This window comes from Astyanax mexicanus, chromosome 25, assembly GCF_023375975.1.
Source record: "Astyanax mexicanus isolate ESR-SI-001 chromosome 25, AstMex3_surface, whole genome shotgun sequence".
In the NCBI taxonomy this organism is placed as follows: Eukaryota; Metazoa; Chordata; class Actinopteri; order Characiformes; family Acestrorhamphidae; genus Astyanax; species Astyanax mexicanus.
The window spans coordinates 6,752,438-6,777,637 of NC_064432.1; the positions used below are offsets into that span (position 1 = coordinate 6,752,438).

Genomic DNA, 25,200 nt, shown 5'->3' on the forward strand with positions numbered 1-25,200 from the left:
TGTAATGTAATCAGATTCTGTCTCTGGTCATCACAAACGTATCAGTGTGGGTTGCTGTGTTAGCGAGGTCGGTGTCAGTAACTAACCTTTGGCACCTTTCTTGGACCTCCACACTTCTGTCACTTTGGATTTGATGAGGTTGTTGAAATCCACAAAATTTTAGGGTAGAGCATCTAGATTGAGGCGCATCTGTACAAATCTAATTTGTTATTGCATTTCAAACCACCTCCAAGTGTGATTTGGTTAAGATTAGCAGTAAAATAAAATTTCATGTGGTCAATAAAAATCAATCTGGATACAATCTAGAAATGCCAAAAACTGAAGTATGGGATTTGCACTGGGCAGTCTGACCACAGCTGTAATAATGTTTGGTGCATTATAACCTATAAAATACAGGTAAAAAATGCTATAAAAATGACAAAATGCTCATTAATGTTTATTTTATTATTGTTTTTATTATTGTGAAAGGCATGAATGGTCCTCATTAAGGCAGATAGACAGATATCAGTTACAGCAGCTCATATGGGTTAAGTTATTACGTTTACATCTTTATTTAAAGCACTTTGGTGTTTTCCCTTTTGTATAATAGTGCACAATAGAATAGAATTAGATTTATTTGGTCAAGCTTAACAATAGAGATACAGCAAAATGAGATTTCTGTCCAACGGCAGAATATCGAATAATAAACACATTTTTCACAGGTTTTCATTAGATTTTGGCACTTTTTCTCCATTGCATAAATTATACAGTCCATAATAAAATATAGGAGTTTTTAACATCCAAGCAGACACACCAAGAAAGCACAATATTGTTCAGTATAAGTTATTCTATTAGTCTAAAAGTTTTTTTTTCCTGACAGAACATTAGGTGCATTACTACTTTGCTAACATCTGAATAGTACATATAATTGTATTTAATAACTTTATCTATTTACATATACAGCTCTGGGAAAAAATGATGAGATTCTTTGATTTTACCAAATTGAAAACCTCTCTAATACAATCAAGAGATGGATGATCACAAGCTGATCATCAAACCAAACTGAACTGCTTGAATTTTTACACCAGGAGTGCAGGCATAGAGTTATCCAAAAGCAGTGTGTAAGACTGGTGGAGAAGAACATGACGCATAAAGAAAACTGTGATTAAAAACCAGGATTATTCCACCAAATATTGATTTCTGGACTCCTAAGACTTTATGAATGTGAACTTGTTTTTTTTTTGTTTGTTTTTGCATTATTTAAGGTCTGAAAGCTCTGCATCTTGTTCTTCTCATTTTGTTATTTAAGCCATTTCTCATTTTCTGCAAATAAATGCTCTAAATGACAATATTTGTATTTGGAATTTGGGAGAAATGTTGTTTAACGTAGTTTATAGAATAAATCAACAATGTTCATTTTACTAAAACTTTTACCTATAAATAGCAAAATCAGATAAACTAATTCAGAAACTGAAGTGCTCCCTTATATTTTTTTCCAGAGCTGTATAATTAGCTAAAGCCCAAAGCAGCTTGCCACAATGAAAGCTTTGAAGGAAAAAAGTTCTTGATGAATTAACCAATAGAAATCCTCCAAAATGAGCTGAAATAAACTCTTTTACACTGACTTCCACTGAAAGTTTAAAAAGTTTTATCTCTCGCCTGTAAAACTACTGTTTTGGAGATACATGTTTTTCCACTGGATAATAATGAAACCCTTTGACCCTATGTGTTCTGTGGTATACCTGGAATGTTACCACCAAGGTAAAGAATATATAGAAGCAGCCAAAGCAATATGATCTTTAAACCTAGTCTCTATAAGCTGCATTAGTTTTTATACAGTCAATTACCACAGACAGTCATTTCACTCTACAGCATAAAGAACAGAGAACCAATTAGGCCTGATCCATAAACCTCACAGGGAACAGCGCAGCAGCGTCTGCGGCACGGAAACGCAGCCCTATTAATAAATTCCCTGCGGCGCTGTTCATGCTCTGCTTACCACTGTGCTATTTTTACACGTCCTCGGCGAAACGCACAGAATCAATCTTACAATGAAGGAATCTGAAATACTGTAATATTCAAATAAAATCATCAGCCCTATAACAGCAAGCCTAACTGTCCAAAAACAAAACATCTTTCACCTTTTTAGCTTTTCAGGAGTGTTATAAAATATCAATATATCAAAGTATCGCAATATTTAGTTTTGCAATACTGTATTGATTGTTTAAAAAACTCTTATCGATTTTAAATGGTACAAAATTGGTGTCAGAAGTGTTGTACTCTGTTGTTAGATACTATTGTTCCAATTGGATAGAGTAAAAAAAAAAGTTTGTAATATCAGTTTAGCAGTATTATGAATAGAAAATTGGTGCAAAAGTTCAAATATCCTAGTAAGTTTTAGTGATTGATGAGAAAATGCATTGCAGTGTTACACAAAAAAAAAATAAAAATGTGGTGTGCGACCAAAAAAGGTGCAATACAAATCTCCCAGTCACTACAAATTTAGTCTCCAATTGTGCCGTTGTTCCTTCCTGGTGTTATATGAATCGTTAGAGTAACAAGGTCACAGGTGTGAATAGAGAGTAGGACTGTTACATTTGGTGTTTTGGGTACAGTTCTCTCATACTGGCCACTGGATAATCAATATGGCACCTCATGGCAAACAACTCTCTGAGAATATAGAGGAAATATAAGTTTGCTAACATTCTCAAACTAAAGTACAGCTCGGAAATGGCCTCGCCAGGGTTGTCCCATAAAAAGATACAATAAAATATTACATATTTGCAGAAATGTTGAGTACAGTAATAAATTAAGATTTTAAAAACTTTATTTTTTTAACTTTGCTAAACTTGGCTAAGTATATATCATGTAGTAGTACCAGAGTAGTAGTACCAGAACCATGACCACATTACAGTAAATGAGCAAACGCTGCATGCAATTGGAATCTGCTGTGTGAAAACCATTAAACCTGCCATTAAAAAGGTCTTAAAGAGCATATATATATTTTTCCATTAATAGCTGAAATGTATTCTTCTGAAGTTGTGAAATACACAATATATAAATTTTCTATTTCCTAACCTTCAAAAAAAAACAATTTAATTTTAAAATTAAAAATTAAGTTTTTTTTTTCAGAACAGTGCTGTAGGGAGGATGATGGACACATCACAATATGCAAATCAATTTATCAATAATACCGCCCTGCTCGTGACACTCAACCATCACCTAAACCCATACATCATCCAGTGCTTCTCCTAAAATACTTCTCCCATTTTTTTAAGACTTTTTCTAAAGGGTGGAGTCAGCTCAATCATGGGGGTTTAGTGCCCCTTTAAGGGGAGATAGTGCAGCTCTTAGCATATGCTCATTACCTCCTATTAGAGTGTTTTTTTTTTAACTCTATAGAGTTTCTGTTCTTAAATCAACTTTACAAACTGACATTCTGTGGTAATCGACCCTATTGCACTAATGCAGCATATTGAGATTGAGTAATGCATTGTTTCTTACTTCAACACACAAGAATACACACTGGCAAAAATGATTCTAGCTCTTTTAGCGAATAATTTAAACACATCTTACGTTTTATGTCCTTCAATGTTTGTAAACACATAAAAAAGAGATGCAGATCTGCAGATCTATCTCCCTAAAATTAATGCCACATATCGTTGTAAACTGAAGCATCAGCAAAACACGTTAGATAGCGATAGATGGATCATCTCTTCGACCTTGCATGTAAACCCACACCTCAGTTCTTTACTCTTATATGTAAGTAGATTAGTGTCATGATTAACATTAGTTTCATAGACCCTAAGATAGAACCCTGTGGGACTCCACAAGATATGCTTAAGCAAACGGATACCAAATAATAATCACAAGTTTCTGCATTAATAATGAATAACCGAAACATAATCCTAAGGTAGGTGAGTAAGGGCAGCAGCAAACAGTTTCATAGGCCCTAAAATAGAACCCTGTGGGATTCCATAAGATATTCTAAACCAAATCAATAATAAATCGTATAATATAATAGTGTCTGTATAGTAATAATGATTATTTTCTAAGATGCAAGAACTGTTAGATAGTGTTAGTGTCATGATAAACAGTTTGATAGGGCCTAAAATAGAACCCTATGGGACTCAACCTATATTAAAGCAAACTGATACCAAATAATCGATGATAGTGTTTAAAATTTAAAAATAAACCTAACATTATTTGGTTTAAGACGCAACAACAGTTAGTGTTAGTGTCATGATGAACAGTTTGATAGGGCCTAAAATAGAACCCTGTGGTGCTCCACCTATATTAAAGCAAACGGATACCAAATAATTGCCAATAGTGTTTAAAACTATTAAAATAAACATAACATTCTTTGTTTTAAAACAATGCAACATACCGGCCATACCATGGTTTGCTCTGTGACGGCACAGCCAACCAAAGTAGCCCAAGTCACAATTAGAATGTATAATTATTTAAGTGAGGGCAGACACAAGCTCTTACAAATACATTATTGTTATAGTAAACATCAGTTTTATGGGCCCTAAAGTAGAACCCTGTGGGACTCCACGACATGCACTAAAGCAAATGCATACCAAAACATTCTCAATAGTGTTTTATGATTAATTACTGAAACAAATAAACCTTCTGTTCCTCACTCTTACTGTATTTTTAAGTAACATATTTTTTTGCACTACAAGGTGCACTTAAAATCCAAAAACTTAAATTTTACAAAAATCGTCAGTGCACCTTAGAATCTGGTGCTCCTTATGTATGAATTTTACCAGTCAGGTTGTAAAGAGCAGTAAAGCCTCTCTGCTTGAATACAGCTTTATTTAGGAGGTTCAGTTTAGTTCTTCAGCATCAAGACTGGAGCAGCATTAGCATTAGCTGTTAACCGCGCTAAGCGCTAGCTTTTTCCTTGTTCAGAGGTGAGTATTATCAGCCTGTAGCCTGCATGTTTACCGTGTTAAAACAAGCTACGTGGAAAGAACCGCTAGCTAATATCATTCTGGCTTACCAGAACACTGCATTAGCAGCTAACCGCGGCTAGCCTTTGTGAAAATCTTGAAAACTCACCCAAATAAACCGTTTTCAGGAAAGAAATCTGTGTAGATTAACATCCAGTGCTCATTGATTTCAATAGAAAATGTTTTTTTTGTGTTTAGCTAGCTTAGCTTTACAGGTCTCTGCTGTATCCGATGCGCCTTATGTATGAACAGAGACCAAAAAAAAAGAATATTTTTGATAGTGCGCCTTATAGTGCGAAAAATCCGGTACATTAGTGTCAATATAAACAGTTTAATAGGACCTAAAACAGAACAAAATCATTCACAATAGTGCTAATCTGATAAATCAACCTAAGGTTCTTTGGTTTTAAAGCAATGCAACATGAAAGCCGTACCATGCTTTGCTCTGTGACTGCGCAGCCAATCAAACTAGCCCAAGTCCCAATCAGAATTCAATTTCACAAATGAGAGCAGCCCCAAATGCCAAAGAGCAATTCTCAGATGTTTGCTTCCAGCTTTAAATCCTTATTCAATCAGCATAAACGTTTATGAGTCTGCCGGAGCTTTGGCTTTCCATCAAACTGAGCGACACATCATGCAGATGTAGCATTCATTGAACTGGTTTCATTTCTGCCCGGGTCAGATTTATGAAGCAATTGATTCTCTGTAGTGCACTGCAGGCGGGACTGGAGTTATAGGCGGCGGGGAGGTTAAATTTAGCCCAGCGTTTATGTAGAACTTGTCTAAAGGCTAATTGAAACTGGTTTCATGTGACTTGAGTAGTTTTGATGGACTGGCCAACAGGAATACTTTAAAATGATTTTTTTTTTATTTCAAAATCTAAAATCTTTTTTACATTGACGTCCATTAAAAGTTTGGACGTTTTTTTTAATGTCCTTTTCCTGAGAAGTTGCTTTTCTGTTTATACTTTACTAGGTCAAAGAACGACGATATAAAACTACTATGCTTTACTGCATTGACTGTTCATTAAATCAAACTATTAAATCTAACTTTTCCTAAGGATGAATCGACATCACTGTTACATCACATTGTGAGCAAAATCCAACGTGAATTATTCAATGCAAAATTGAGAAACACTGACCTAAGCTTGATTTTTATTTAGTGGTGTGGCAAAATATTGATATCGCAATGTATTCTATCGTTTTCCTTTGTGATAAATTACTGATACATGGCATCAAATATGGATATGGATATGGATCTTAATTATTTTTTGATGAAGAGTGAATTTCATATTTGGTCTGAGGCTTTAAAGGAATTATATTGTATTTTTTGCACTATTAGGCGCAGTTAAAATCCTTTCATTTTCCCAAAAATCGTCAGTGTGCCTTAAACTCTAAATTTTACCAGTCAGGTATTAAGGAGCAGTAAAGCCACTCTAGTTTAGTTATCCAGCACTGAGACTGGAGCAGTATTAGCATTAGCCGCTAACCGTGCATAAGATTATATCGGACTGCCGCCTGCGTGTTTACTATGTTAAAACAAGCTGATATCGCCCTGGCTTACTGGAACACTCAGGGTTCCTCAATGTAGGGCTGACAGTCGACATTATCGTCCCACTAGCACTAGCGGTTAGCAGCTAATGCTAATGCTGCTGCACCCAGCCTTGGTGGAAATCTGGAAATCTAAGCTTACTGTAAATAAACTGAAGCGCTTTACTCACCCAAATAAACAGTTTTCAAGACAGAAATCTGTGTAGATTAACATCCAGCATTTTTTTCCCCCAGCAGCGAGACCTGCTATATTAAAAAGAAAACATGGCGACACCCCTGTACCTTACTAGTGTCACATAATATGCCTTATAATCCGGTGCGCCTTATGTATAAAATTAGACCAGAAAATAGATGTTTATTTAGCTAATCCACTGCGCCTTATAGTGCGAAAAATATGGCAAAGTAAAGAAAAGCTCAAAATATTTGTTACACTATAATATAATACAATCAGTCACTAGTGTTTGCATTTCTTCGCACAGTAAGAGAAAACATTTAAAGCTAATATTATCAGGATTGGCACACTAACGAATCCTCCTAAATAAATTATAATCAGTGTTATTTTCTAAATTATTTCTCGTAGGCATGTGTATATATATATATATATATATATATATATATATATATATACTGCTCTGCTATACATGCATGTGTTCAGGCACGTGTTCAGCCTTGCAGCAAAATGCACTTTTGGCAGAAGATTAGAGAGAAAAGCAACATACATACACACACACACACATATACATATATATATTAACACATTATACAAACACACACACACATACATACACAAATATATAGTTACAAACATAACACACATACAGGATACAGGATGAGTTTAGTCTGTGGAAGGTGTTACTGGTTCTGATTCAGCCGGGGTTCTGCTGTTCTGGAGGTGGGAGATTTGTAGAACAGGAAGCAGCAGCTGGAAAGCGTTCTGGATGTATGTAGTGCTGTTGGAGCCCTGCAGGATATAAAAAAAAAATATATATATATATATACAGTACAAGCCATATATACACAAACCAGTGCTTAAGGGTCATATGAACATTATGTTGAGGTCACTGGCATCCTTGTTACCTCAAGCATCACGCTGTTCACCATGGGGTTCAATTCTTCGGCTTTTTTCTGACTCTAAAAAGAAAAAAGGAAAGATAAAAATGAGTGCGTTTACAGGCATCCAATAATATAAAGTAAGCAGAGCTGAAAATATGATTATATATACAATATGATTCCTAAATAAGGTGTTACTATGGGGATGAACCCTCTCAGCCATCTACAGTCATGTTCAAAATTCTGCAGTAAAGTGACTGCAAAGGCCAATCCAGAATCTTCCAGCTCTTCTTCTGCAACCAAACCATGGTAAAAGTGTCCTGTTGAAGGGTCCAATGTCTCCCAAGCTTCAGCTTTGCCACTGACTGCACGACATTTCCACCCAAGATCTTCAGGTATTTATTAACTGAATTCATGGTATCTTACACTCGGTGGAGATTCCCTGTACCTGAAGAAGCAGCCCAAAAACAGCCCAAGAGCATGAGTGACCCACCACCATGCTTCACAGTAGGGAAGGTGTTCTTTTCTGTATAAGCCTCGTTCTTCCTCCTCCAGACATATCGCTGAGGCCCAAAGTGTTCCGATTTTGTCTTGTTGCTCGAGAGAACAGTATTCCATGACCTTTGCGGTTTGTCCATGTGGGTCCTTGTGTAGAACATATTAAAAAGCACCTTTAACAAGAGAGGAAACATGCCACCAGCTGTGTGTTTGCATGGGCAGTGTGTCTGTGTGAGAGAAAGTAAATGAGTGTGAGAGAGAGAGAGAGAAAGACAGAGACTGAGAGAGTGTCTTCAGTCAAAAGGTTGGAGGAAAATGAAGCGTGGATGAAAGTAGTGGATGGCTCGAGAGTAATTTTCTGCCCGCTTTCCTAGCCTACCAGCTCACTGCTCAGCCGACTGACACACTTGCTGCCTGAACAGTTCGCCCACTCACAGAAATTTGATATATCCGTGATCTGGATCTTTTCTACCCGATTCCGATCCTTTGACAATTACATTATCGGCCCCGATTACCGATCAACTGAATGGATCAGGGACATCGCTAAACTATACCAATTCTGCCAACGAGAGTGATCAATATATCATTATTTTACCCATAATTTTACACTTAAATACCCCTATTAAGCCAATAGTGCCATGCCGACAGAAGACGTGTGCAGACTGAATTTCTGACTTGCTCTACTCACCCCTGCACTCAGAAGTGTATCGGAGAACCTGCGCGCTAGACAGCCCACCTCCTTACACATAGCACAGGTCAACCTGAAAGACAAAGCCCAGAGGTCTCAAAGCAGCAGACTCAACTTCAAAGGAGGTATTGATTACTAGAAACAACAGGGCTTTTGACTTGTTTCTGACCTGTTCTTTAAACACACAGAAAAAACACACATATACAGCTCTGGATAAAATTAAGACACTTCAGAGACCACTTCAGTTTATGGATTAGTTTCTCTAATTTTGCTATTAATAGGTTTATGTTCGAGTAAAATGAACATTGTTGTTTTATTCTATAAACTACAGACAACATTTCTCCCAAATTCCAAATAAAAATATTGTCATTTACAGCATTTATTTGCAGAAAATGAGAAAGGGCTAAAATAACATAATACAATTGAAACAGCTAATGAAAATACAAAAATCAGTGTCTCAGAATATTTCTATATTTTATGAGACCAATTGGTGCTATTGGCAGTATGAGCAGAGTGCCAAGTCCTGCTGGAAAATGAAATCCGCATCTCCATAAAAGTTGTCAGTAGCAGAGGGAAACCTGAAGGTCTGTAAGATTTTGTGAGAAAGCAAAACTGCACTGACTTTAGACTTGATGATAAAACACAGTGGATCAACACCAGCAGATGACAGACATGTCTCTCCAAACCATCACTGAACATCAGTAAATTTTACATTTCATTTGTGAATCAAGAAACCAGAGTCTGGAGGAAGAGTGGAGAGACACACAGTCCAAACTGCTTGAGGACTAGTGTGAAGTTTCCACCAATCAGTGATGGTTTGGAGAGACATGTCATCTGCTGGTGTTGATCCACTGTGTTTTATTATCAAGTCTAAAGTCAGTGCAGTTTTGTTTTCCCCACAAAATCTTACAGCACTTCATGCTTCCCCCTGCTGATAACAACTTTTATGGAGATGTGGATTTCATTTTCCAGCAGGATTTGGCACACTGCCCACACTGCCAAAAGTAGCAAATGGTCTTATATAATATTTTAAATTTGTAAAGTCACTGATTTTTGGGTTTTCATTGGCTGTAAGCCACAATCATCAACAATAAAATAAATAAATGCTTACAATTGATCACTCTGTGTGTTTAATGCATCTATATATTATATGAGTTTCACATTCTGAACTGAATTACTGAAATAAATTTGTCATTAATATTCTATTTTTATAAGATGCAGTAGTATATATATATATATATATACACACACACACACCTGGAGAGTATTTTGGCCTGCTGGACTGCTGGCTTCTCCACTTCCTGTCCATGCAGAATCAGCTCAGCCACTTTATGGAGCTGCTCGATACTACGAGCCGTCACCTCTGCAAGACTGCCTACTGAGGACAGAAACACACTCTGCACACAAACACACACACACACACACACACATTTTTATAATTATTATTATTATTATTATTATAAAAGTTCCAAAACAGTTAATAACTACACAGTCATGTACACATTACTGCGTGTGATGTTATTTTGACAGATCTATATCAAGGGTCATCACTGTAACATTTTATTTAAACTTCTTTACACATGCTCTATTGGTTCTATTCCTCAGTGTAGAGCTATCAGGCGGCACTTACAAGCGCTAGCAGTCAGCTGCTAATGCTAATGCTGCTGCACCTAGCCTTAGTGGAAATCTGGAAATCTAAGCTTACTGTAAATAAACGGAAGCGCTTTATTCACCCAAATAAAGAGTTTTCAGGAGTTTGAGTTTTTTTTTTTATTTTTTTTTTTTTTATAATTACAGTTTGGGGTGGGAGGTATGGCCCTAAAATAATATCACAATATTATATGGTATTTTCACGATGACGATACTCTTGGCGATATGACAAAAAAAAACAAAAAAAAAAATACACTATACACTGCAGGAAAATAAAAAAAATATTTTATTATTACATATAGGTGAGATAATAAAAAATACAACAATTTTATCAGATTTGCAACAGAAGTCAATGATAAAGAATGTCATGATACTAATAATTATGCACTCCAAATATCTTCATATATATTCAGGATTAAAGTAAAATAAATTATACTGGACAGATATAATCTCAAGTCTCTAGTAGATATTTCAATAATGGGAAATGGGATGGGTGATACGGCTCGATATTTTAGGGTATAATATCGATCGCGATATTTGCAAATTTTGACAATATTATCGTGGAAGATATGATATGGCACACCGCTAATTACAGTTTTGTTTACTTAGCTTAACTTTTAGTTAGACCCCCACCAACACCCAGCTGCGAGACCTGCTGTGTTAGAAGGAAAACATGGCGACACCTCTGTTCCTTCCTATTGTCATATAATATAATCTTATAATCCGGTGCGCCTTATTATTTATTAAAATAAATAGACCAGCAAATAGACGTTTATTGATAGTGATTGATAGTGATAGAGTTAGATTAGCTTCAAAGCTCCAGTGCAAAACTTAAAATCAGATTAAAGTGGGTGGGGAAACCCTGTATTTAATGCATTCCTACACACTGGTGCTCACCTCCAGTTTGTTAGTGGGCCTGGTTTCTGCCTTTTCCTTCTCCAGTTCTTTCTCACTCGCTTTGTTCTCGTCTCCTTTTTCTTCTTCTCGTCCCGGGGTGAGGGAAGGGGCAGAGCCATCTTCACTCGCTTCCTCGGTTGCCTCCTTAGTAACGTCTGCAGAGATGGGCTCCTCCACCTCTTTCACCCAATCGTAGGCCTTCACGCGTGCCTACAGAACAATGAGGGGCATGAGTTATTACCAGAGCGGGTGATGGAGTGATATGTGTGTGTGTGTGTGTGTGTGTGTGTGTGTGAGTGTGTGTGTGTGTGTGTGCATGGCATGAATGTGGATGAATTGTAGATGAACCCGCAGGATGAGTCTATCTGCGCTCTGTGCTGTGAATACTAACACTGTGTGTATATGGATAAGAGAATAAGATATGAAGAACAAGAGCGGATGTGTGTAAGTGTGTGTGTGTATGTGGGGGGGGTGGGGGGTGTACCTTGTTCAGCTTGTCTGGTGTAGCAGCAACGTGTAGCTCAAAGAGCAGCTCAGTGAGAACGCTGACAAACTCTTCTCCGTCAGCAGCTAATCAAACAAACAAACAAACACACACACACACACAACCTAATAAATTAATGAGCTGTATTGATCATACAGTCTCATGATTATTTAAAATAATTTATTTTAAATATTATATTTTATATTATTTTTTATTTTTTTTCAATTCAGGGTATAACAACTATGAAAACTAACCAAAATGTTAATTATCATGCACAATTAATTTCAAATCAAATTAATCATTTTCACCAAGTTTGGCCACAACATTGTCTCATAACTGATGTATTATCAGTTGTATTTAGGTATTTAGTGATGTAAGCACAGCGCCACGACGGTCGAGTTTAGAAGGTAGATTACTTGATATTTATTTTGAAACATGGATTAAATCTCATAACTAACTCCTTTTTTTCATATTTTTTCATTTGCAATTTAGTTTTTAAAAATCTGTGTTAAAAAAAAAACAAACAACCAATTTGTTCTACTTTTCATTTAAATTTTTATTAGCATGATTAAAAAAGGAAAAAATGTGATTAATCACGATTCATCGTTTTACTTGTTAATTTGTTGTTATGGATCAATCAAAACAAGAAAAAAATACTATGATATGGTTAATAGTTTAATATGGTTTAATTTGGGACGCCAGGGCGTCCAGCGGCCTAAAGTGCTGCCACTATGATCGGGAGATCGCTGGTTCGAATCCCGGTTATGCAGATTGCCATCAGCTGCCGGAGCCCTGAGAGAGCACAATTGGCCTTGCTGATGTATCGGAACCTAGTCGCTGCTTTTTTCTCTGAACGTTAGCGCTGTGATGCTACTCGGCAGTTGAAAAGAGGCTGAGTCTGACTTTACGTGTATCGGAGGAGGCATGTGATAGGTGTTGTGGTATCACTAGTGATAGGGGGGATATACAGCTGAGAAGCAGCTGAATTGTTGGGACAATCGGCCTAGCTTAACTGGAAGAAAATTAGAAAAAATTGGAAAAAAAAATATATGGTTTATTTTTATAATCTAGTTAAAAGTGTGCATTTAAATGGATGCCTGACTGTTAAAGGAATAGTTTCACAATGCCAGCTTAAACAAAAAGCTGGTCAGGAGTTGGTTTACCAACTGGAGTACCAGTTTAGGGGTCTTTTTACCCAAGTGACCAACAGAACACGGGTGCCGCCTTTATGATCTCAGGATCGCTTCGCCATCAGCGGCCAGAGTCCGAGAGAGCACATTTGGTTATGCTCTATCTGGGTGGGTAGATTGCGCCCTCTCTCTCTCTCTCTCTCTCTCTCTCTCTCTCTCCTCATCACTCCTAATGAACAGTAATGTTGGTCAGCACAGGCATCTGTGAGCTGTTGTATCAGAGCTGGGTCGCTGCGCTTTCCTCCGAGTGATGCTGCATCAGCAGAAGTATTGACAGTGTAGGGACTTATTGGTGTATTGGTGCTTATTTATGTATGAGTGTATAACACGATACAGAGGTAGATTTAGGTGCAGTTTTGTAGAGTCTATGAGGGAATAGCAAAAACCAGACAGCGTTACAATAATGGAGACGTAAAGAGATAAACACGACTGAAAGTGGAGAACCTGGAGATATGCTCCCACATGCAGAGATGAGGATAACAGCAGTCACTGTGGTGTGTGATATTTCCTCCACCTGCTTCTGTCTTACTGTGGAACAGCGGGAGGTGGAGCTCATTTCAGCACAAGCCTATGCTGTGCATGTCTGAGCCCATGCAGTGCGGAGCTTAGAGGGAAGACACGCTGCAGTTGCTAATGGGATGGCGTGGATTTGCAGGAACATAATTAAGGGTGATTTCTTGGGGTGTTGGATATAGATGAAAATGTGATGCGTGATAATGATTCATTTAAGCTCCTCCTAAAGGGTTTTAGCACTTATTTTCACCAGGAAAAAAAGTGGATTGGTGTGAGTTTGGCATTTAATGTGGATGGCTACCTCACTCTACCTCAACTCTACCTCAACTCTACCTAGCCCTAGCTTCCTTTACCTCACTCTACCTCAACCAACCTTGCTGTAACTTACTCTACTTCTCTCTACCTCTCTCCACCTCTAACTTTCTCTACCTCTGCCTCGATCAATCTCGCTCTACCACAATCTAACTTACTTTACTTCAGTCCACCTAAATCGAACTTACTCCACCTCAATCAGCCTCACTCTATCTCTTTCTACTACACCCTACCTCCCTCTACCTCAATCTTATCTTTCTCACTCTCCCTTGATCAACCTAGCTTTACTACATCATTTTACCTCACTTAAAGTAGCTGTAGCTTACTTTACCTCACTCTACCTCACTCTACCTAAATCAACCTTGCTCAAACTTACTCTACCTTGATCAATCTCACTCTACCAAGATTTAACTCATATTACCTCACTCTACCATGATCTATCTCACTCTACCAAGATTTAACTCATATTACCTCACTCTACCATGATCTATCTCACTCTACCTTAATTAACCTCGCTTAACCTCACCCTACCACTCTAACTAGCTCTAGTTAATTTACCTCACACTACCTCAATCTAACTTACTTTACCTCACTCCGCCTCAATTTATCCTACTCTGCCCAAATCAACCCCACTCTTACTTACTCTACCTCACACTACCTCAATCTAACTTACTTTACCTCACTCCGCCTCAATTTATCCTACTCTGCCCAAATCAACCCCACTCTTACTTACTCTACCTCACGCTACCTCAATCTAACTTACTTTACCTCACTCCGCCTCAATTTATCCTACTCTGCCTAAATCAACCCCACTCTTATTTACTCTACCTCACACCGCCTCAATCTAACTTACTTTACCTCATTCCGCCTCAATTTATCCTACTCTGCCCAAATCAACCCCACTCTTACTTACTCTACCTCACGCTACCTCAATCTAACTTACTTTACCTCACTCTGCCTCAATTTATCCTACTCTGCCTAAATCAACCCCACTCTTATTTACTCTACCTCACACCGCCTCAATCTAACTTACTTTACCTCATTCCGCCTCAATTTATCCTACTCTGCCTAAATCAACCCCACTCTTATTTACTCTACCTCACACCGCCTCAATCTAACTTACTTTACCTCACTACCAAGATTTAACTCATATTACCTCACTCTACCACGATCTATCTCACTCTACCTTAATTAACCTCGCTTAACCTCACCCTACCACTCTAACTAGCTCTAGTTAATTTACCTCACACTACCTCAATCTAACTTAATTTACCTCACTCCGCCTCAATTTATCCTACTCTGCCTAAATCAACCCCACTCTTACTTACTCTACCTCACACCGCCTCAATCTAACTTACTTTACCTCACTCCGCCTCAATTTATCCTACTCTGCCCATATCAACCCCACTCTTACTTACTCTACCTCACGCTACCTCAATCTAACTTACTTTACCTCACTCCGCCTCAATTTATCCTACTCTGCCTAAATCAACCCCACTCTTACTTACTCTACCTCACGCCGCCTCAATCTAACTTACTTTACCTCACTCCACCTCAATGTAACTTACTGTACCTCAGTCTACCTCAATCTATCTCACCCTACCTTGATCAACCTCGCTCAACCTCACTCTAACTAACTCTAACTTACTTTACCTCACTCCACCTCAATCTAATTTACTAAATCCCAATAAACCCCACTCTTACTTACTGTACCTCGTGACACATTGATGTAACTTGCTTTACCTCTGTCTACTTCAATCTATCTCACTCTACCTTGATCAACCTAGCTTGACTTTACTCTTACTTGCTCTAGCTAGCTCTGATGTACCTTACCTCACTCTAACTTTCTCTACCTCACCCAACCTCACCCTACCTTGCTCTACCTCACTCTAACTTACGCTAGTTCACTGTTATTGACTGTGTTTTCAAGCATGATGTGTTTTTTTAATGTGAAAACTCATATTGCGATAACGATACAAATCGGAAAATTTATCTTACAGTCTTACTTTTGTTTTACATCTATAGTTTGTGTGTTTGGTCTGAATCAGTTAAGGGTAGTGTGTTCCCCCCTTGATTTGGTTTGTTTTTACACAGTGAAGATTCCAAGTGGGCCAAAATGCATCCCAACAAACCAGGTAAAAAAGTTCTCTCTGTTGATTGGTCAGATGTTCTTTGCTGAAAAAAACAGAACAGTCAGCTCAAGCTGGTCAAGCTTGCAGCTCCAGTACAAAATTAAAGAAATAAGCTTTAGATACCAAACATGTCCTGTCTGATTGGTTAAATTTGAAGCACTGGACATGAATTGTCACTTAGAATTCAGATTGTATTTGTAATTTAGATACAGTACAGATGAATCCATTAGAAATTATATAATAAATTATGATCACTATAGCTACTATTCTCAATTTTTGATTTTGCATTTGATTATCTAATTTTAAGGTGAACCTTTCTGATCTGGGATCAGGACTCACGGAGAGGGCTGAAAGAGCGAATTTGGGAATAAAGATCACCGTTTTCTTCTGCACCCGTTTCATCCTCCTCTTCCTCCCTGGCGATGAAGATGTCCTTAATCGCAATCAGCTCCTTCTTCACAAGCTCCAACTGCTCTTCCTCCAAGGAGGCGAGAGCGGCCTGAACCTGAGGGGAAATAAGAAAAAGGGACAGAATGAAAAGGGAGGAAAGAGAGGAGAGTTTTTGAGTCTCAAAGGGAAAGAACAATGGGATGAGAATTGGGAATTAGGACATGACAACTGTCAAAAGTCTTTGAAGAAAAACTTTCTGCTGCCTGCTGACCTGTTTTCCACTTGTGTGTGTGTGTGTGTGTGTGTGTATATAGAGAAGACATGCTCACCCTCCCCTCGCTCTCGTTGGACAGTATCTCCAGCGCTTCCAGGTGGGACAGACCTTGGTAATCATCAAACAGGATGCTGTAGTGAGCCGTGGGTTCTGATACCATCTGACTGCTCAGCTTCTCACGCTCCTTCTCTTTGGCTTCCTTCAGCATCTGCATATATCAGGGGTGTGGAATCAGATGGAATCCTGAATTTTTTTATTTTTACCATGATTCAATTAAATTGTGGCCAACTTCAATAATTAGAACCCCACAGGAGAGACCTCCAGTCACCAAGCTGCCGGCGCTCAGAGGGAGCAAAAATTGGCCCTGCTCCCTCCGGGTGGGTAGATGGCGCTCTCTCCCCACATCACTCCTAGGGTGATGTCTGCAGCACAGAGCGTCTGTGAGCTGATGTATCAGAACAGAGCCGCTGCGCTTTACTCTGAGCGCGCTGTGATGCTGCCCGGTAATGCTGCATCAGCAGCAGCTCGAAAAGAAGCGGTGGCTGACTTCACATGTATCGGAGGAAGCATGTGCTAGTCTTCACCCTCCTGGTGTGTTGGGGCATTACTAGTGATAGGGGGAGTCCTAATGAGTTTGTTGGGTAATTGGCCGTGTAAATTGGGGAGAAAATGGGAAAAATTAGAAATAAAATTATATAAAAACTCCAGCAGCATTGCTGCAGCTTATCTCTCACCTGGGAGAGGGAGACAGTTCTCTGCATGAGTGTTTTGGTCTTCTTAAAGCCAGGGTCACTCTCTGCCAACACGATCATCGTCTTCTTCCCAATGAACTCCAGTGCATCCAGGCCTCCAGTCAGGACAGACTTACCCTGAGAGACAGACACACAGGTTGTAAAGGCCAGTATAGCACAAAGCTGTTCGCCATGGAAGGAAGCTATGAGTTCGTCAGGGTTGGATCTTATTTCTACTAAAGTACCAATCTGCCTGTAGTAGGGGTGGGACAAAATATCAATATTACAATATATTGTATAATTTTTGTTTGGGATATATTATCGATACATGATGTCAAATATTGATATTTTTATTGAAACATAGGCGACTTAAACTCTCTTAGAAATGCTCCATAATTTGACTTTTTTATTTTTTATTTTTTTAAAGTTGCTAACTCATTACTCTATTCCTCCACGTGGTGGCACTATAATCAAATAATTAGGGTAAACGTGGTGCAGAATATTGTTTCTCAATATTCAATTCTGTGAAACCGACACCAATAAATCCATTATAATTGCTGGAACTTACTGATTTTCTAGTATTTTATCTTTTTCAGTAACCCGTAAAGTAGATGCCTTAAAGTATTGAATAGAATTGTCTTGCAATTTATTGAGTATCGTAAAATCTCAGTATTGTGATATTATTATTATTATTACTATCATGGGTAACGAATTATTGTACCTTGACATGACCTGTGATTCCCACCCTGTATAATGTTTTTGATGTTTTTAGACTGTCAAAGAAATGTATTTTAATTAAATCTCAATATAACACTTTTCTTAGGGAACAAATAAAAATAGAAAATATATTTTGCACGAAAAATCTTATAAATCTTGTTATATCTACTATATTTGTAACATACTTCTTTAAATATTTAAATAATGCTATATTTATATTCCCTTTGTTATTAGTTTTACGTTAGTAAAAGCAGTAAAGACATAATAAGATATAATAAGCTTAAAAGAATATCATTTACTGGTTGAATTTATGGTATTTGTGATCTCTATTGCCAATATCGATACAATGCAAAAGTGGCAGTATCAGCTCAGATACTGTCTCTGTATTAAAAAAAAGGAATAAATAGTGAAATACTTGTAAAACTGAGATATTAAGGTGGGCTCACAGTGTTCTGCACGGCGCTGGTGATGGTGGACAGCACTCCTTTGTGTGCATCACTAGACTGGGCTTCTGATTCGTCCATCTGATCAGTCTGATCCGGTTCTGTGGACTCCGCCTCTTGAAGTTCTTCAGCATCCAGAGCTTCTTCGCATGAAGACGGCTGACGGATCCGCAAGGCCACGCCCGCTTTCTCCCGCACCGTGTTTAACCCCTGACCTGGACATTCAGTCACAGAGAGGTCAATAATCAGAGGTCAGGACTCAGGAGGGGTTAAAATAAATTTTATTTAATCAAAACATATATTACAATCAATATTAGAATTAATCCTGAAAGCTGCTTTACATAAAGAGTCCATATCATTTTCTCTGTGACTGCATATCCTATTCTTCATCACTTACAATTAAACAGTTACAGTTACTCATCTATTAAAACTGATTTATTATATTAAATGATATCTCTGTTCTGATTGGCTGCCTGAAATTATGCCTTCTGCAAAAAATACCCAGGCTATAATTAAAAAAAACTAGGAGCAATTTTAAGTGGTTGAAACATCACTAACATGAATTTAGAACACACGTTTTAGAGCTTTACAAGTACAGGGTCCACTTCAATTTTTATTTTTTATAAAATAAGACTTTTATTTAGCTGGTTATATTATACATCCTGAATATTCAATATTCAATGAAGTATGTGTTAAATAGTTAAATAGTACATACTGAATCACAAAAATATGCAGTCATATGCAGGTGCTAAATATGTGTAGGTACCTGATAATTAGAAGTTACTAAATAATTATGAAATCCTAAATCATCTGTAGTACATACTGAATTATTAGTGGATAACGGAATAATATTACTACTTATCAAATAATTTGCTAGAAACTGTATGATTAGGAAGTACTAAATATGCTAAATAATTTGTAGGTACTAAAAAATATATACCAACTGAGTAATTACTGAAAAACTGAATACTATCACTTACTGAATAATTATAAGTACGTTAACTGAATAAATACTACTAAATAATTTGTATATACTGAAACATGTATATGTTAAATAATTTGTACTAATTAAATAATAACTATATACTGAATAATTAGTACTTTGATTAGTAACTGCTGAAAAATTACTAGCTAACCCTAGCTAACTAACCCTAGCTAATTAACCCTAGATAACTAGCCCTAGCTAATTAAACCCTAGCTAATTAAACCTAGCTTGCTAACCCAGCTAACTAATCCTAGCTAACTAACCACAGCTAGCTAACCCTAGCTAACTAACCCTAGCTAATTAACCCTAACTAATTAATCCTAGCTAATTTACCCTAGCTAAATTACCCTTAGCTAATTAACCCTAGCTAGCTAACCCAGCTAACTAATCCTAGATAACAACCCTAGCTAGATAACCCTAGCTAATTAGCTAATTTAGATCATTTACCCTAGCTAAATTACCCTAGCTAATTAACCCTAGCTAGCTAACCCAGCTAACTAATCCTAGATAACCAACCCTAGCTAGATAACCCTAGCTAATTAAACCTTAGCTAACTAAACCTAGCTAACTAACCTTAGCTAACCCTAGCTATCTAACCCTAGCTACCCAACCCTAGCTACCTAGCTCTAGCTAGCTAACCCATCTAACTAACCCTAGCTAACTAACCCTAGAACTTAATGAAGTTAGCAGCTAATGAACAATTAGTAGATACTAAATAATTAGTAGTAACTGAAATTACTACGTATTGAACTATTAGAAGATACTGAATAATTACTACTAACTGAATAGCTAATAGATACTGAATAATTACTACTTATTGAATCCTTACTAAATACTATATATTTAATACCTACTGAATAGTTCATATAGACTGAATAATAATTTTTGGTAGATACTAAAGCGTTAGAACTTACCAAACAATTAGTCGCTAATGTATAATTAGTAGATACTAAATAATTTGTACTTGGTTAGGAGCTACTGAATAATCAGTACTTATTGAAACATTATAATATATTGAATAGTTATGTATGTAAACTATTCAAATCAATATGTATGTAAATTAAGGAATTAAGGAGTTACTAGATAATAAGTAATTATCAGTGAGCTAGTAGTAGTGAAAAATGAGTATATACTGAAAGAGTGTGGATGGTTTAGAGGAAAATGGGATTTTATCACTAGGCGGTTCTCCAAGACAGATGGAGCCACTGTGTGTGTTACTATAGTAACAGATCTATGACCACAGGGTTGCTATGGGGTGACTCACCTACTGTAGATGTGGCGCTGGTCAGTAAAGATTTGCCCCAGGAGCTCCATCCACCCCAACCTTTAGACTGCGAGTCTGAGGTCTGGCAACAAAAACACACACACACACACAATCCATTACAGTGATGCTTTTAGAATCTTTCCCTCAAATATAACCACTTAGCCAAAACACATCTATAATCGTAAATATACTTTAGCAGCTCCATTCTAAACATACATTTACCTAAGTACAGCTATTCTAATCAGACACTTACCTCTATTCTATTTATAAATGTACCTCATTAGTGCTATGAACGTCAATGTAATTAAAATGTACAAAGAGAAAGTAAGTTGTAAGTTATCTAGCTTATCTATTTATCATTCTAGACCTGTACAGCTCGCATCTTTCAGCTGAAAAACAGCCAGCTTGTAAAGTGAAGAGTTGAAAAGAACAGAGTTGATGGATATTAAGCGTGATAAGTGACGCTGAATGCTTGATTTAAGTTGAGAATAAAAAATAATAATAATTTGCTGTTTCTCTGCTATCTTTGGCGGCTCTCTCCCTGCGAGCTGAGCAGCTATAAAAACAGATCTGATATGCAGTGCTACTATTGTTAAATGAAACATTGAATTATGGCTGTAAAGAAAAAAATATGTTTTTAGGTAAAAATTATTATTATAATTTTTTTTTTACAGAACACAGAAAAACTATTTTTTAATTTTCAGACAAAGGTTGCTAAAGATTTGGTGCATCCCTGTAGAGCTATTAAATTTATTAGAAACTACTCAACTACACAGCTAATTTGTGTACATCAGCTTCCATTATCTGTTAGCTATATTAGCCTTGTAGCTTCGGTATAGAACTAAAGAAGCAAAATTCAAATATTAGGTGTGTCTAAGCTTACTTATTAAGTTATAATTCCCTAAAAGAATTAAATCTTCAAACTAATCTATATCTCATCTCATCTAACACATCTATATTTACAGTTCCGATACATCAGCTCACAGATGCCTTGTGTTGATCAACATCACCCTAGAAGTGATGTGGGAAAAGAGCATAATCTATCCACCCAGAGAGAAAAAGGCCAATTGTGCTCTCGGGGCTCCGGCAGCCAATGGCAAGCTGCATGACCGGGATTCGAGCCAGCGATCTCTCTATCATAGTGGCAGCGCTTTAGTTTGCTGGACCACCTGGTGCCCTAACCTTGTGTTTTGTGGCATCTACGGGATCACTCAAATAACCATTAAAAGCTCCTTCATTTCTAAAAGTGGACCCAAAACAATTGTACCTCTTCCTCAGCTTCAGCAGGAACATCTGGCTCCAAGCTCACTGATTCGCCACATTCCATCATGTGATCCCCGGTGCTTTCTGCTGACTGGCCCTGTGTAGGATCTTCAGGCTGAGTGGCTAAATCATGCTTCTCCACATCTTCACCGGTTGCTTCTGGCTCTGGTGCGGCCAGTGACAGCGGGGGAGCAGATGGTGGCTCATCTGTATTAGTTTCAGGTGCAGATTTGGGGGTCTGTTTATCTGAAGACGTCTCGAAGAGAGGAGGGTCGGGATGTGTGGACGTGTCTCCCACTTCTGCCGCTACGTCCTCTTGTGACATGGTGTTCTGAAAGTAAGGGAAGGATGTAAATACAAAAATATTTACAGTATGGCGTCACACCAATGTCAAAAGTCGTCAAATGTCAAAAATGAACTGTGTGTAAATGAACTTCTCGTGAGCACAAATGTGAAACTAGCAAGCAAAAAAAAAAGAAAATCATGTGCACGCTGAAGAAAATGTTGCTCTCTTTTTTATGGTAAGATTCATTTGTTCAATTATTTTTGAGCCCCTGAAATAAAGAGACTGTATAGAAAAAGGGATGTAATTCGTAAACACTTTATACACAGCAAAATTTAGCGTTACATTAACTATTTAAGTGTTACATTTAACACTGTCCTAGATCACATATGGTCGCACTTACTATAGTGTTAAAATAACTCTACCACAAGAGTTACAATTTAATTTAGTTAATTCAACATTGGATAGAGTCAGATATTGACTCTATGTAATTCTCATCAGTGTTAACGCATTTTACCTCACAGGGGTTAATTTATTTATTTTTAATTTGTTTTTGTATATTTTCTGAACTTCACCCAAAAGCATATACCAGAGTATCTATAAAACATTATAAAATGTGAGCTATACCACAGAATAAATATTTTTTATATATATACACACATAAACCCTATGTCCAATATCAAGTAGTTATTTTAATTACATGGCCAATAGATTGAATTTTAGATTATGGATGTGACTAAGCTTTATAGAACAGTCTGACTAACTGGCTGGATCAAAGGTTCTTTTAAGCAATACAATCACAGCCTTGTGTGTGTGTGTGTGTGTGTGTGTGTGTGTGTGTTGACACACAGCTTTGTTGTCCATTACACCACCCACTCTTCTGCTTCAATAGCTTCTATTCAACTTGGCTTACAGCGCCATCTAGAGGCTGGTCAATGAAACCACACCCCATCTCCACCATCTCAACTAAACTCAACCAAAGCCTAAGCTTTTCTGAAAATTAAAATGCATAGTAAATGAGAGCATTTAAAACAAGATACACCGGTAATAAAAACGAAATCTAAACAACAGAACCGGATTATACAGATGCTGACAGAGACAATTAGCTACAAAGCATCAATATAAAGTTTTTAACAACATAAAATATTAAACTTCACCTAAATGTTCACTATTCTAAAACGACTCGGACCAGTCCTGCTGTTTTCCTGCAGATCAGCTACTCTGGAGCTTATCATCATTATCACCATCCTCCTTATAATGAAGCTAAACTTCATATTAATAATAATAATAAGAGTGAGCTGAGCTCTGCAGACAGTGGGACAGCCCAGCTCAGCAGGACTGACTCCAGCAGCAGCAGCAGGAGGATGTAACGCAGCATGTACTCTTCTTTAACCCGCCGCTGTGCAGTAAACAGGGTTAAAAGCAGGTAAAGGAATAAATCAGGATTAATCAGTTCTGTGTTTAAAGCGCTGCTGATCTTACCGGTGTCGCTCTCGCAGCGCTGTTGCTCTTTCCGCCCAGGCGCGAGCCACGTCGGCAGCGGACCACGTGCCGCGAACGAACCGTGACGTCACCCAAAACTTTTGGAACATAATCATAATAATAGAAGACAGCTTGAACATATACATTAGTAAAAAAAAAATAACGACAAAATATTAACAAGAGGCAAAAGTAATTTCGTCATAATTTTTTACAGTTTCTAAACATATATTATTTTTAGTTGTTCTGAATATTCATCAGTCAATTAGAAAAGAAATATAAAATTTTGGCATTAAAGTCAAATATTTACACTTGTGAATAAAGTATGTGTCAATTGGAAATATTTTTTTTTGGGGGGAAAAAATAAAAATAAAAAAATTATTCAACACAAAGAAGCTGCTAAAACAATAAATGCACTTTAATTAATTAAAATTAATTATTATGGCGCCGAGTGGTCCAGCGGTCTAAAGCGCTGCCACTATGAGCAGGAGGTCGCCGGTTCGAACCCCAGCTCATGCAGCTTTGCCATCAAGCTGCCGGCGTCAGAGGGAGCAAAATTGGCCCTGCTCCCTCTGGGTGGGTAGATGGCGCTCTCTCCCCACATCACTCCTACGGGGATGTCTGCAGCACAGGGCGTCTGTGAGCTGATGTACTGGAGCCGAGCCGCTGCGCTTTCCTCCAAGCGCGCTGGCTGCTCGGTAATGCTGCATCAGCAGCAGCTCGAAAAGAAGCGGTGGCTGACTTCACATGTATCGGAGGAAGCATGTGCTAGTCTTCACCCTCCTGGTGTGTTGAGGTATCACTAGTGATAGGGGGAGTCCTAATGAATGGGTTGGGTAATTGGCCGTGTAAATTGGGGAGAAAATGGGAAAAAATTAGAAATAAAATTATATATAAAATTAATTATTATTTTTTTATCTTTCTCTTACAATGCTGTTTTTGTACATCACAATATGAATGATATTGTCTATTTTAAATAAATAAATAAATGGTAGTTAAAATTGCACCATATTAAATATTTTTTTATTGTTGAAATTCAATGCGATATTAATTTCATTGAAAACGATATGCATTTGCCTACTTTATAAAAAATAAATAAATAAATAAATAAATAAGGTTTCATTTTGCCATTTAAGACTGTTGATTTTATTTAGATTTAAATATTCATTATTAAAAACTTAAGAAGAAGAAAAGGTGCACGTAATTGTGATTAATCGATTCATTTTTTAATCGACTGACAGCACTAGTAAAAAAAAAAAAACCTTTACAGGCATATAAGCCTGCAGTTCCAGTCTGTAATGGTAATTAAACGCATTTAAACAGCTATTTTTTAATTGTGGTTGTTTTTTTCTAAATGCTGATTGGTTGAGCTGAGTGGGTGGTGTATTTAAAGTGTATCTTAATATATCAGTTGTGTATATGATCCATTTATCATAGAAGTATCCTGTGCGTTAGTTCAGCTCCAGTATT

The 25,200-nt window shown here is 37.3% G+C and overlaps 1 protein-coding gene across 2 annotated transcripts; it reads right to left on the reverse strand.

Moving 5' to 3' along the window:
• Nucleotides 1–435: 435 nt before the first annotated feature.
• Nucleotides 436–23,828, reverse strand: fam114a1 (family with sequence similarity 114 member A1). 2 transcript variants are annotated; one of them, XM_049472596.1, is made up of 13 exons: nucleotides 23,734–23,828; nucleotides 21,973–22,299; nucleotides 20,706–20,787; nucleotides 18,460–18,671; nucleotides 17,300–17,434; nucleotides 16,621–16,773; nucleotides 16,280–16,406; nucleotides 11,755–11,840; nucleotides 11,271–11,480; nucleotides 9,981–10,120; nucleotides 8,724–8,796; nucleotides 7,565–7,618; nucleotides 436–7,448 (listed from the first exon to the last, which is right to left on the reverse strand). In XM_049472596.1, the coding sequence occupies exons 2-13, from the start codon at nucleotides 22,291–22,293 to the stop codon at nucleotides 7,323–7,325; spliced, it is 1,719 nt and encodes a 572-aa protein (XP_049328553.1). In that variant the 5' UTR covers nucleotides 22,294–22,299; nucleotides 23,734–23,828; the 3' UTR covers nucleotides 436–7,322. The 2 variants fall into 2 exon arrangements, with proteins under 2 accessions (XP_049328553.1, XP_049328552.1); XM_049472595.1 differs by having other exon boundaries at nucleotides 16,241–16,406.
• Between the last annotated feature and the right edge of the window lie 1,372 nt (nucleotides 23,829–25,200).